The 14,448-nt window shown below is 41.4% G+C and overlaps 1 protein-coding gene across 2 annotated transcripts in view; it reads left to right on the top strand.

Moving 5' to 3' along the window:
• The window catches only part of GABBR2 (gamma-aminobutyric acid type B receptor subunit 2), a 372,146-nt gene that overhangs the window by 141,771 nt on the left and 215,927 nt on the right, over positions 1-14,448 (top strand). For both annotated transcript variants that reach the window (XM_005683953.3, XM_018052222.1), the window contains exon 3: positions 13,574-13,744. In XM_005683953.3, the coding sequence (XP_005684010.3) occupies positions 13,574-13,744 (171 nt within the window). The remainder of the gene's footprint in view (positions 1-13,573; positions 13,745-14,448) is intronic.

Genomic DNA, 14,448 nt, shown 5'->3' with positions numbered 1-14,448 from the left:
AAAGTAAATGAAAAGAAAAACACACCTCTTAAGATATAAAATATTAGATTGGGGCTCACCTAAAACCATTGGGTGTGCCACCAATTCACACAAAACATAACACCATCACATGCAAACTCCTTGCTGGTTTGAGAATCCCATCCTTGACCCTGGTGGATGATCCTCAAGATTTCCTTGAATACCTCCAGTGATGGGGAACTCAGTACTTAGCAAGATTGTGATTCATTCTTGAATATCTTATTACTAAATATTTCTTCTTTATTGGTTCATATTAGCCTCCCTGAAACAGTCATAATTTGATCTGAGCTTTCTTATTTTTTTAACTAATATTAATATTTGTGTGCTTCTTGTGTAACAACTTGTTATTACAAGTTGTTACATAAGTGCATGTTATCTTACTGTCTTATGGAGAGAAGTAAAAGTGCAGTTACAGTTCAGTGTGATAGATCTGATGGGTGTGGGGAGGTGCACTTGGCTTGGACTGGAGGTGTAGGGAGGTGTTTAGGAAGGCTTCTTTGTGGGGGAATGAGAGAGAGCCTGGTATGCCTTGGAAAGTAAAAGGCTGGAGAGAGAGGGTGAGAAAGGAGGCTAGAGTGGTAGAAAAAGGTGATGGATGAGCTGACTAGGTGGGTATTGTAACTCTCATGTTCCATTAGCACAAGGACCTACTTCCTGTAGAACATTTTCACAGTTAAGCTCTCATTTCAAAAAAAAGAGCCCTGGAGAGTTGACAGGACTTATTCTTTCCATTTCATAGGTAGGGAGACTGAGGTTTAATGGATTGCTGGTGGGCATGCAGCTTATACTGGAAGAGCTGGGTCTTGACTGTCCCATAGTCACGCTCCTTTCCTTGTGTCCTAGCCCCAGGCTCACTGGTCCAGGATGACCTTCTCTGTCCCCATGAAGAAGACTTCAGATTCTTGGAAAGCACCTTAGAATCTTTTATCTTGATTTAACTTACTCAGTTTCCCCAGGACTGATCATGAAGCAAATCTGAGAGGTCTGGAGTCCAGCATTCTGCTTCTCCTTCCTTGGTTCTGGGAGGTGTTGGCTCACAATTGTAAACAGAACCTACAGTGACCCCTTCTTTTAAAGCCCAGTTGTCTGGGCTTTGAGATGCCCAGTGGCCTCCACCCTCCTGACCTTTTTGTGGGCTCTCTGTCTTTGTGTCTGTGGGGCAGGTGTTGCAGGGTCCCCTCAGGAGTCTTGGCCTGTCCTGGTCAAGTGATTCCTGAGTAGAGTCCTACAGCCCAGAGCTTTGCCTGGACTCCCTTTAGATACTCCAAGGTCACAGGCCCAGCTAAAACCATGTTTTTCTCAGCCACAGAAACCAGTGCTTGCTTTCTTCCTCAGCCCCATTCTGTGTGAAAACCATGGTGAGTTCTTGTCTGGAAGGCAAGCATGGAGGCCTCTTGTGATCCTATTGCCTCCTCTGTCCACTTCTTTTTTCTTTTCTCTCATAGCTACAGAGAGGATTGGAGACAGCCCACAAAATGCACACAGACCAGTCAGTGAAATGGGCCTAGCTATCAATCACTTCTCAGCACTCCAAAAGAAGGGAAGGAAACAGTGCTGGAAGAGCTGAGGGATAGCAGGGAAGCCTTCATGGAGGAGGTGGCTGTGAGCAGTCCTGGACAGATGAGTAGGAGCTGGTTCTAAAGAGATGGGAGGATTCAGCAGATGGGAATGCTGTATCTTCTCCCACTGCAAGCATCGAGCTGGGCCCCAGCACACCTTTCCCCCTCCATAGATGTGATGTCAACTTATCGGCTAATTAGAGGTGCTAAATTGGCATGAGGAGACATGATTTTTGCAGTGTGGTAATTAAAAGGCAGTTGGCTTCACAGCTGGGATCACACACAAATGCTTTTTACCCTTAAAGACATCAGCTGAAGGCAAAGTGCAAAGGAACTGAGGAAACCAGAGTCTTCTATTGTAATTTGTTAATTTCCTGCATTTGTCACCTACATAGCTGTAAGGGAGAAGTGAATGAAGCATCTAACCAGAAGTTTAAGAAAAATTAAGACACGTGTTCTAATTGTGCACAGACAAGCAAAGCAATCATTACTTTTTAAAAATTAACAAGACATTTTAAAAGTGATTTTATTTATTAATTGGCCACGCTGCCTGGCACGTGGGAACTTAGTTCCCTGTCCAAGGATGGAGACTATGCCCCATTCATTGGAAGCATGGAGTCTTAACCACTGGACCACCAAGGAAGTCCTCCAATTAACCAGACATTTTTAAGTTGCTAGGTTAGGATTTAGAATTAGACCCTAATTATGAGTTAGAATTATGTCTCAGCCTGGTAGTAGCCACGTTACCGTGAGCACCCTTCCATTCTCTGAGGTTTCTCATGTTAAAATGGGTGAACTCTCCTCCATTCTGCCCTCATGGGGTTGAGGTATTATTGAAGGAAAGTATTTTGTCAGTTAAAAGGCTTTTCTTAATTGTAAAAAATACCATCCAGTTCTCGTAACTTCTCAGTCTGGAAACTGTGATCTAACATTAACAATCATTGATTGGATGCCTGTGAATTCAGACCCTCAGAATAGCCCTGAGGTTGGGGAGGGGGCTTGTCACCCTGGTTCAGAGGGGACAGATCCCCAAAGGTGAAGTAATGTTCCTGTAGTCAGGTAGTGAGTGGTGTGGCCGGCATTCAGTCCCAGCCTGTCCAAGCTGGAACTCAGAATTCTTACCCCATGGACCATACTGCTTTCTCAGCACTGGCTTGGTTGTGCTCTTTCTCTACTTAACTCCAGCTTTTTACTCTAAAAGAGGAAAAAAAAGGATTGGAGGAAGTAATATTTATTTTGCAAATTTCTTTATGTAAAACAATGATAGAAATACTGTAGAGGGGAGTAAAGAAGGAAATAAAAGTCACAGAATGCCACATGGAAAAAAAAATTTATCTTAAAGAGCAAAAAATTAAGTTACTTTACAATTTGCACATAAATAAAAGCTTTTCTCTTAAACTGGGTGATCGACAAGTTGATATTGATTTTATTATTACTCCTTGAACTGAACATATATATTTTATATACTTATACATGTAGTTTATAATCCTAATAAAAGTTTAAAAAGAAAAATGTGAAGAATTTGAGGGTCTTCAATAAAATGTCAAATATACATATGAGTTTTGTCTCATATAATTGAATTGCAACATCTCAGGCAAGTGAAGCATAATAAGCCATGGATTTAGTATTGTTGTGGGTTTTTTTCTTTTAAGCAAATCTTTTTTTTTCTTTTGCTTTCTCTTAAATGGTCCCACTTGCTTTCCCATATTGTACCTAGGTGCCTTCCTAAGAAGCAGCCTTTTTGATGGAGAGAGGAACCAGATTTCAAGAAGAAAAGTCCCAAGTTTGAGCCCTAACCTTGCTACTTGCTTACTTGCTCACATGTGACCCTGAGCAAGTCACTTATCCCTCTGAGCTTCAGTTTCCTCATCTATAAAATTAGGGCAATGAAGTCTACTCTGTATCGTGGGGTTTTGTGAAGGTCAAAGTTAGACTAAAGCAGGAAATGAATTTTGGAAGTTGTTCATCACACAGAAGAAGCATAACAGTCTGTGGAATGGAAGCTGGTGATATCAGTCTCCCTGCTTTGCCAGTCACTTGATGTGTGATCAGGTGCAAGTGGCTTAACCTCTTTGAGCCTCAGTTGCTTCATCGAAAAATGCAGATCAAAATAATGTCTGTCCCATAAGGTGGCTTCGCACATTCAGTGACAAAGTGAACCCTTCACGTCAAGCCCCCTCACACAATGCTGGCCCCAAGGCAGGTGCTCACTAGGCAATACCTTGAAGAAGGCAAAATATCTGAGTTCAAATCCCAGCTTTGCCCCTTGCTGCTCATGGGGCCTTGGGCACGGCACTCTCCACGAGGAGCAAACACTATTATGCCCTCCCTGCCTCCAGCAGGAATTGTTGCGAGTCCCCAGATTTTAAGGACATGACAATGGACATGGGTGATAAAAACTCAACTGCTGTGCATCTCTGAGTGATTAGCACTAAATGTCATCAATAGGAAGGAGGGTGATTGTCCCCAGGGGGTTCCAGAAGAAGTTTCAAGCCCCAGAGGCAGTCTGCATTTGCTGCTCAGCAAATCTTATTGGAGTGGGGCTGCAGAAACTCACCCAAATGCCAGGCTTTCATTTTCCCTCCTTAACTTGGGAAATACTTTGTGGCCACCCCACATCACATTAGTCTCACAGGCATCTGTGTTGAGGCACTTTGTGTCCAAACAGTTTTTCGCCAGGGCTTGGGCGCAGCGGTGACCTGGCGCAGATCTGAAGTGGACCCCAGTTCCCAACGCACACAGCCTGGCGCCTTTGTATATGTCCTGGCACTGGCCACAAACAGGGTTTTGTCAGAAGCTTCCTGAGAAAGTTGCATTCCATTCATCTTGGCTGAAAGGAACCTTAGATGACAAATACCTCCCTCATTTAATTACAGAAACAGTCAGCAAACCCATGGAAGAAGATTAAACCAAGTGGAGAAAAGAGCAAGCCTCAATCATCTTCTCCCCTCTGGCATCTGGCCCGCACTTCTCACCTAGGATTTAGCAACCCAGGCTGTTCTTGGTTAGATTTTCCACTTGAAAAATGGTTTATTTCTGCAGACAAGTTAAACCCAGAGGCCCCAGACCAGGTAAAGAAGGAATTACATTTAGAGAAGAATTCATCAGTGGCTGAGAGTTTAATAAAGACCCTGAAATTGGGAGGTGTATTTACATTTTCCATTTAGGCTTGAATCTGCAAAAGAGAAGTGAAACACAATGGCAATTATCAGAATAAATCGGATCAAATGAAACACACACCCACACAAAACTAACCAACTCTTTAATCATTCTCCTCAGTTGTTGGAGAGAGAAGTATACAGTTGTGTGGTATACAGATGAAGGAAACTTTCAAGTCTTTGGTTCACCGCATCATTTTTAGAGATGAGAAAAACAGACACCCACAGAGGGGGTGTCTGCTTTGCTCTGCTTTGCTCTCAAAGCCATAGAGACAAGGGTAAGCCTGGTTTTCCAGCTCCCGGAAGTATCTGTATAGTTGGCTTCACTCTCCTGTTCTCTCTACCTCTGGGCCCTTAATGTGAAAGAGACACACAGTTCCATACACTAATCCTAAACTTGTACAGAATATTCCATGGCAAGCCAGAACTCAGAGAGAGATGCTGATGGCTACCTCCTCTTCTACTTTTCTGGTTAAGGGTGTGTCCCCCAGAATTTCCCAGGACCAACCATGCCCACCATAGACACCAGCTATGTTTGAGACACCCTGAAAGCCTTGAAATAAACAGTTTCTTCCCTGTGCTAGTGGGTCTCAGAAGAGAGAGCAAGCCTTGGGTCATTGCCCCACCTCATCTTGGACTGATGCGTCAGAGGTGGTTGAAGAAAGAGAACCAGGACTTCTCTGGTTAAGTGGTTAAGAATCTTCATGCCAGTGCAGAGGACACAGGTTTGATCCCCGGTCTGAAAAGACCCCACATGCTGCGGAGCAGCTAAGCCCATGTACCACAAGTACTGAGCCTGTGCTCTAGAAGCTGTGTGCTCCAGCTGCTGGATTCCAAGCGCCTTGAGCCTGCGCTGTGCAGCAAGAGAAGTCCCTGGAACGAGAAGCCCGCGCACTGCAACGAGGAGGAGCCCCCACTCTCCACAACCAGATGTGAGAGTGGGACCATAAGGAAGGCTGAGTGCCGAAGAATTGATGCTTTCGATTTGTGGTGCTGGAGAAGACTCTTGATCTCCTTGAACAAGGAGATCAAACCAGTCAATCCTAAAGGAAATAAACCCTGAATATTCATTGGAAGGACTGGTGCTGAAGCTTCAATACTTGAGCCACCTGATGTGAAGAGCTGACTCATTAGAAAAGACCCTGATGCTGGGAAAGATTGAGGCCAAGAGGAGAACGGGGTGACAGAGAACAAGATGATTGGATGGTGTCACTGACTCAACGGACATGAGTTTGAGTGAACTCCTGGAGACAGTGAAGGACAGGGAAGCCTGGTGTGCTGGAGTCCATGGGGTTGCAGAGTCATAACAACTACAACTATAAAAGGCCCATGTGCAGCAATGAAGAGCCAGTGCAGTTATAAATAAATTAATTAATTAAAAATTTATTAAAAAATAAAAAGAAAGGCAACCAGATATGAAGTCAAAATTACATTTTCCTGCATTGAACTTGCATGGATTGTGTCGCTTTTCTGGGCCATGGTTTATTTAGCTGTAAAATGGATAGTAAATCCTACCTCAAAGAACTAAGGGACTCTAAGACTTACTGACAGTCTAGATGTTTGGAAGCTTTGCGGATTATAAAGTAGATGGGATATGCTAGAGAAAATTCTACCGAATATTATCTCTTGGCACTCGGAAACTTGCTGCATAAAATTACAGCTGCCCTGTAAAATAACGGAGTTTTCTCTCCCCCAGCAACCCCCAGAATCTATTAGGGACCCAGATCCTTCCTTCCTTGGGTAACACTTAGTCATGTCCGACTTTTTGCCACCCCATGAACCGTAGCCCACCAGGCTCCTCTGTCCATAGGATTTCCCAAGCAAGAATACTGTAGTGGGTTGCCATTTCCTTCTTCAGGGGATCTTCCTGACCCAGGGATTGAACCTGGGTCTCCTGCATTGCAGGCAAATTCATTACCATCCAATCAGAAATTTGGACAACTATGCCTCTAGTCACAGTTGCTGATCTTTGAGGCAATCAAGATGCTTTTTTCCTCTTCATTTTCATTTATCTTTCTCAATTCAAACAGAGCTATAAATTCCTAGACAAAGCTAGATAGAGGGTAGACAGGAGAGCACAAGAAGTTTAAACAGAAATCTCCAAAGTAAAGTTTTATAGGCAGAAAAGAAAATTCCTGGCAGCAATGCAGGACAGAAACTTGGTGTACTGTGTTGACCCAGAGAATCAGGAAATCAGGCACTTGTTAATACCGAACTATGTAAGGGGAGAGCGTACTAGACACCAAAATCTGTGCTCAAACCCTCGTTCCTCAGTTTTCCGAGAAAAAAAAACTCAGTTACAATGTAAACAGACAGAAAACAGGGCCATGGGCAATCCATGTATTATCTGTTAATAGGCCACCTCTCAGAATACCTGCCATGCTTTTGAGGATGAGTACATTGAAAACACCTAACATTCAGCCTTTGAAAAAATACTGCAAAAATAACCGAAGACTCACAATACCTAGAAGTAGAGGAAGAGTCCAGCTCTGAAGATAAGCTATTGTAGGATAAAGAAAAAAACTTTAGAAAGACTTTCAGCAGCTTCAGTCATATGCAGGAAAGACATGGTCTCCATGAAACATGAGATAGGATGGAGCAAAAAGGGTTCTGATCATTAAAAAATTACTAGAAAATGGAAGAAGTCAATAACAATAAAAAATATGGCAAGGGCAGTAACACTGAAAGTGACTTGAAAAGCAAACCCACTGAATAAAGAACTTGAATGGCGTATCCATACAGCTACTCAACCACATTATGTTCGGGGCGCTGCAGAATTATTAATAAAGAGCTACCTTATCCCTGAAAGATAAGCAAAAAGGTAGGAAGTCAGGTAATGCCAAATGGTGGTTAGTATGTGAAGAAATGAGAACCCTGGTGCTCTGTCACCGGGACTGTGAATGATATGGCCCTTTTACCAGAAATTAGTGAAACTGAATTTTCAGGTACCCTCTAATAAGAGATAAAATAAGATGGTCTTTCAGAATGCAGAGGAGAAGGACCAAGATGTGAAATCACAGAAAAACTACGACAGATACGGATTTGGGGAATGAAAGACAACACGTAGCTAATCAAGTATTCTAGTGGAGAGGCAAGGATATATATGAATATTAATGTAATATAAATATAATGAATATATAGCATTATATGTTATATATAAATGCTACATTTATATAATGTATTTATACTTATTATATATATGTGTAAATGTTCATATGCATATTTTTTTTTTTAGTTAAAAGACTTTAGCCTATAGATTGAAATCCTCCCTGTGTTCCAGATAAAATCAAGAGTGCCACATCCACAACTATTTAAGCAATTTTTTTAAATTCTAAGAATAAAGAAAAAAACCCTTCAGGCATCCAAACAGAGAAAGTCAGTTACCTGTAAATGAATAACAATCAAACTATCCTCAGATTTCTCCTCTGTACCACTTTGTAGGTTCAAAGCAGAAAAATGGTAGCCCAAGAATTTTATATCCAGATATATTCTACCATGCGTCAAAGCAACAGAGGGTCATCCTCAGCAAATTTTCAACCCCTCACCCTTCTTCAGAATATGAAAAGATATTCTAACAGGTTAAGACAAAAAGCAAGATTAATATATCCAGAATGGAGAAGAATGGAGGAGTCTGAAAACCAAAGGGAACAAAAGGAAACAAAAAGGAAACATTTATTAAAAAAAAAAAAAGACTGCCAGCAAGATGATGAATGCAATGTCAAGTATTTATTGCAGCAATAAGCATGTATTTTAAAATCCATTCATGTCCTCATTTCAAGAAATATACATAAAAACAATCTTAATGGAATACAAATAAAAGGAGAATCAGAGCTATGACAGGTAAATGCAAGCAAAAAATAAAGGGTTTCAATATTAATATTAAGATATTAATTCAGCATTAATATTGAGCAAGATATTATATGAAACAAACAGCAATAAATGACAAACAGGGTTATTTTATCTTGATAAATATTTTAATCCTCAAATCATTCAGTGATTATCTGGTAAGTACCTGCTGTTTGCACTAGGGAAGGATATATATACATTGCTGAAAAATAATGATGTAACTGTAATGAGCAGTTATTTTCAAAACAACATAAAATCAAAATGTAAAAAGCAAAAAATTTGAGTAATGTGGAGAGATTGTCAGAGACAATAGAAAAAAGCTCAACATACCTCTCAGTCTTTGATAGGTCAAGTAGACAAAAATACAAAGCATGTGTTAGTAATATAAATGGTTAGTTGGGTTATATCTCTTATGCATCAAAAATCTGATAAAGAATTTTATAGCTTACGACTAGAGACTGCATCTATTTTTCTGGCTACCATGGAACTGTCACAAAAATTGATTATATAATAAGCCACCCAAAAAATATCTCAATAAATTCCAAAAGCAGACACTGTATACATCAAATTCTCAAAACAATGCAATAAAACTAGAAATGATAATGAAACTGTAAAATAAATTTAAAAGTACCCTCTGAAATAATCCTTGGTAGAGATTAACTTGAAACTTCAGTCATAGCCTGTTTAGAAATTGACTTGGCTATGTGAAATGAGGCAGGAGATTGGATCTTTGAATGGGGTCCTGATGCTGACAGGCCACGTGTTGCAGGAACTGGGTGTCTGTGCTGGAGGAGGAAAGCCTGGCACACAGGCAGCAGAGGAAGAAAGAACACAGGTGTTAGAGTCCTTTAGCTCTGCATTCGAATTCTGTTTCTACCTCTTACTAATTTTGATGGGTATCTCGATGTCCTTCCATTTCAGGACCTCAGTCTGCTTATTCAAAACTAGGGCTGTTGAGCTGTACCAGTGATTCTCAACCTTCATTGGGCTCCATAATCACCTTGGGAAGTTTTTAAATAATACTGATACCTGGGCTCTATGCCCAGAGATTCCGATTCACTTGGTTTGGAGTGGGACCAAGTCATCAATATTTAAAAAAATCTCCTCATGTGATTCCAGTGTGTAGCCAGAGTAGAGAGAGAACCCCAGAACTAGATGATTTCTCAGGTTCCTTCAGTTCTGAAGTTCAGCAGTGCTACCCAGCGCCTGCAGCCTTTGCCGGTAGAAGAAAGTTTTAGGAGGCTAAAGCTAGAAGAACAGTGATGCAAAGCAATCTAATCAAAGCGTGCATTATCTCAAATGGTGCAGAAAATGTCAGTGCCAGTTAATATTTTGCACCCAACATGATTTAGACCCGGGGCATATATTGTACTCCAAGCCCATTGTAAACACAATGGGCCATTTATTCACTGAACAGTAACCACTGTAATTACCTACAGGGCAAACATATGAGGTTGTTCAAGCAACAATTAATTGTGGACCTGGAACTAATGGGACAATAATAGCAAAGTATCAACCAGAGTGTGATTCAGAAATCACATCAGAAAACCAATATTTTCCAAATTGTATTAGATAAGCATTTTTGGGGATGCAATTGCACATATACCATCCCAGGTCCTGAAATAGTGTCTCTCTGATTTTTTAATAGCTCCTTCCTACACTGACCTATGGTAACTGGAAGTGTTGTTTTAATCTTGAGAGAAGAATCACAGATACTGGGTCTGAGCAGACTGTAGAGAGCTTCTATTTCTTACATCACTATGGGACCTAAGTATCACCTTCAGGCAGATGTGCTCACTTTATTTGGTTGTAAGATCCTTGTTGTAAATCTGATGGCAGCCATGGATCCTCTTTTCAGAAAAATGTGTGTGTCTGTATGCATATGCATGCCCCACAGGTGTTTTCATACAGGTTTTCAGGAGTTCTCAGACAGTTTGAAGCCCCTCTGTGTTCTTTCTGGGCCACGGGCTAGCCTCCATTTGCATGCCTCCAGACACAGGGATCTCACTACTTCAGTCAGCAGGCCTTCCCTTGCTGGACAACTCTGGATGTGAGTGTCCTTATTGTGTCCAACTGGGATTTCCTCTCTCTGGGTACTCCCTACTGGGGCTTACTCTACCCCCCCAATTTTTTTTAACAGTTGATCTGTCCTTGACCTCAACCAAGCTTGGGATGATGTCCTGTCTCTGTGGGGATCTCAGAAATCGGTTTCTATAGGTGGTCTCTAGCTCCGGTGACAGCTGATGGGTTGTTGTGTGTTCAGCTCCAACAAATGGGACCTGTTGAGGCTGCCAAGTGAACCGAGGAGATCTGGGGACCCTAGGTAGGGGCAATCTACTGCCTGAGCCAGGTCACCAAAGGGACAAGATTGCTACTGCCCGGCTCTGCTGAAGTCTTAGGGGGAAGAAGTGCTTCCTCAGGTCACAGGAAGAGCAGCAAAGCAACTTCAACTGGGGGCTGGGGGTGCCAGGACGTTTCTTCCCAAGATGCTGAAGCTGGACTCTGAGCATATTGAATCTAGAGCTGCTGGAATAGCAAACGCTGGGGGAGAAAGCTGGTGGCAGCAAAGAGAAATCTTGCTTCAGCCATGCCCTCTCTGGATCAAAGATTTAAACGAAACAAAAGAAGGAAGAAAGTACTACTTTTTAAAAAGAGTATTGGGAATTCCCTGGTGGTCCAGTGGTTAGGACTCCCCACTTTCACTACTGAGGGCACGAGTTCAACCCTGGTCAGGGAACTAAGATCCTGAAAGTTGTGCAGCATGGCCAAAAATAAAACAATATTTAGGTATGCTGAGCACAAAGTTTGGTCAATGAAGCATCCTGATGAAGATTAGACTAGACCAAGCAGCGTTAACAAGTAATGCACAGATATAACCATGGCAGTGGTCACAAAATTCTGGAGCTACCCGTACCCATCAACAACAAAAAAACTATCCAAGAGTTTATTAAATACCTGCTAGACACATGAAAAGCAAAATGATTTGTCAGGGGCCACAGAATCATATAAAGCCTGACCATCAGCTGGGTCAGCGCTCATCACATGCGGGTACCGAATCTTCCTCCTCCCTCACCAGGCGATGACCTGGGAGGACAGACAGGGGAGGATGACAGACAGGCTAGAAGGCACCATGGAGGAATTCTCATACAATCTCAGGTTGGGAAAGGTTTTTCTAAATATGACATAAAGCCTGAAAACAGAAAGGAAAAAATTAATAAATTCAGCCACACACACAAACAACTCTATATGGCAAAAGACATCATGAGAAACATCAAAAGAAAAGGCACAGACTGAGGGTGAATTAGCAACTTATATCACGAAGGGCTAATCTCCTTGCTTCTGCTAGCCAGTAAGGGAAAGACTCAAAGTCCAATTGGAAAACAAGCAAAGGATGTGAATACTTTCCAGAAAGATACTGCAAATTGTTCTTCAACATCAGAGAGATCCTCAACCTCACTCTTAATAAGGTAAATGCAAATCAGAACTACAAGAAGATACCGTTTTTCCACCGTCACACTGCAAAGATCAAAAAATTTGATAACCACCTTCTGTGGATGAGGCTGAGGCGAAGAGAAAGCAGAGATCAGAAGAAATGTTATAGAAGAGGTGACGTTTATGCTGGGCCCTGTAGGACAGATAATTAAAATCCAATTTAGCAACTCACATGCACTTAAAAGAAAAAGAAGGACTAATAAAAGGAAAGATGGACAGATTTGACTACTGACTGTAAATTAGGATATACACACATGAAATGTAAAAGCAAACAAGCTGGGGTGTTTGCAGCACCTGTAATAGCTTGAGTTTGAATGCTGTATGTATAACAGTCTTCATTAAATTTGATAAGGAAAGCATTAGAATACCACTCAATAAATAAGAGACATGAAAAAGCAATTCCTAAAATAGGGCTTATGACTAGTAATCAGCCACATAGAAAAAGGTAAATGCAATATGATTCCAGTTTTTCAGTAATAAATCGTTAATAAATTAGATAGAAAGATGTTTTATTTCTGTCTGTTAACAAGAATGTGGTAAGATCGATCCTCTGTAGTTATACCTGGCTAGTGGGTGTGCAAATTGATACAATCCTTTTTGGAAATAAGTATGAAGTCTTTATTTTTTTTAATTAATTTCTTTATCTTAATTGAAGGATAATTGCTTTATAGTATTGTGCTATTTTTTGCCATACATCGACTTGAATCAGCCACAGGTACACATGTGTGCCCTCCATCCTGAAACCCCCTCCCACTTCCCTCCGTACCTTATCCCTCTGGGTTGTCCCAGAGCACTGGCTTTGGGTGCCCTGCTTCATGAATTGAACTTGCACTGGTTACATATTTTACATACGGCAATATACATGTTTCAGTGCTATTCTCTCAAATCATCCCATGTCTTTAAAAGCTCACATTCTTTCTTTGGGAAAAATTTCACATCCCAGACTCTACCCTATGGAAAAAGGCTGAAATATAGGGGAAAAATGCTAAGCACAAAGGTGCTTGTAGAATAATATGATAATAGTGACAAATTAGAAATAGTCTAAATGTCCCCAAATTAAACACAATTTAGTAAATTACAGTATGTTCAGATGCTAGAATATTATGGAACTATTAAAAATTTACATGATAAAATGTTTGCAAGAAGTTTTAACAGGATGGCTAAATGCTTTTTAGACAATGTTTAATGAGGGAATAAACAGTTCAAATGTGTATATAGAATGATCTCAAGAATCTTTTTTTTAGTTCATTGCCATGCATGGAGAGAGGATCTGAAGGAGGCAGACGACAACATTAACGAAGGTTCTTTCTCCTTATTTTGCATTTTTAAAAGCCTCTTCAATTGTAACATGTTACTTTTGCAGTAAGAAGGTTAAAAGTATTTTGCCCTTGTGTTTGTACCTCAAGTGAGAACAAAAGACCTCTGTTCCCTTAGGAAGGATCCTGGGCCCACAGCTATGAGGTACCCCCAGTAAAATGCTGTCTCTTTTGTGTTTTTCAGCTGTCCTTTGCTGCCACCACGCCTGTTTTAGCAGATAAGAAGAAATACCCTTACTTCTTTCGGACGGTCCCATCAGATAACGCGGTGAATCCAGCCATCCTGAAGTTGCTGAAGCACTACCAGTGGAGACGGGTGGGCACGCTGACCCAGGATGTGCAGCGCTTCTCAGAGGTATGCGCTGCTGGGAGGCGCCCCTCACCCACCTCCAGGCAAGGGGCGCGACAGCTCCATCAGGGTGGGTACTGTTCCGGGGCCTTGGAGCTGTTGAGGTATTCGACTGTGCGTGGGGCTGGTGAAGACCTCCAACTCACACAGCTCAGGAGTGGAACCTTCCCTTCCATTGTGCCTTCTGGCTAAATCATGTGGCTTATTCCCTCACCACCCCCGTAGATGTGTTGTTCTTGCTGCAGACCCTAGTGATGATCCAAAATCATGAGGTGCCACCAAGAATGTTTCTCCTGTGAGGAGAATTTGGGGAGAAGCTGGCTTGGAATGAAGATTCCCAAAGTCACTGTGGATCGGATGGGTTTTTTTAGTTTTTGTTTGTTTTAATGATTTACAAATATACATCAATACTTGGTGTTCTGAGGCTTGCTGTTGTTGTTGCAAGGAAAAGAGAAGTTAAATTACATATAGTAAAAAAAAAAAAAAAGAAAGAAAGAAAAGGGCTGCTTTACCCAATTCCTCTAAATCCACTTTCTCTTCCAAGTCAAGTCCGGCTTTCTGTGTAATGTTCCTCTGCCCAGACCTTTTTCAGTACTTTTAAACCTAATGTCCTCATACTAGGTAGATGTTTTGCATTTTTCACTTTACAACAGATCTTTGAGATCTTCATTGACTTCATTCTTATTAGTGGGCTATGATGTTGTCAGGTG

The sequence above is a fragment of the Capra hircus genome, chromosome 8 (genome assembly GCF_001704415.2).
Source record: "Capra hircus breed San Clemente chromosome 8, ASM170441v1, whole genome shotgun sequence".
Lineage (NCBI taxonomy): Eukaryota > Metazoa > Chordata > Mammalia > Artiodactyla > Bovidae > Capra > Capra hircus.
Note: the sequence above shows the minus strand (reverse complement) of the source record. Positions and strands in the feature narration are given on the sequence as shown.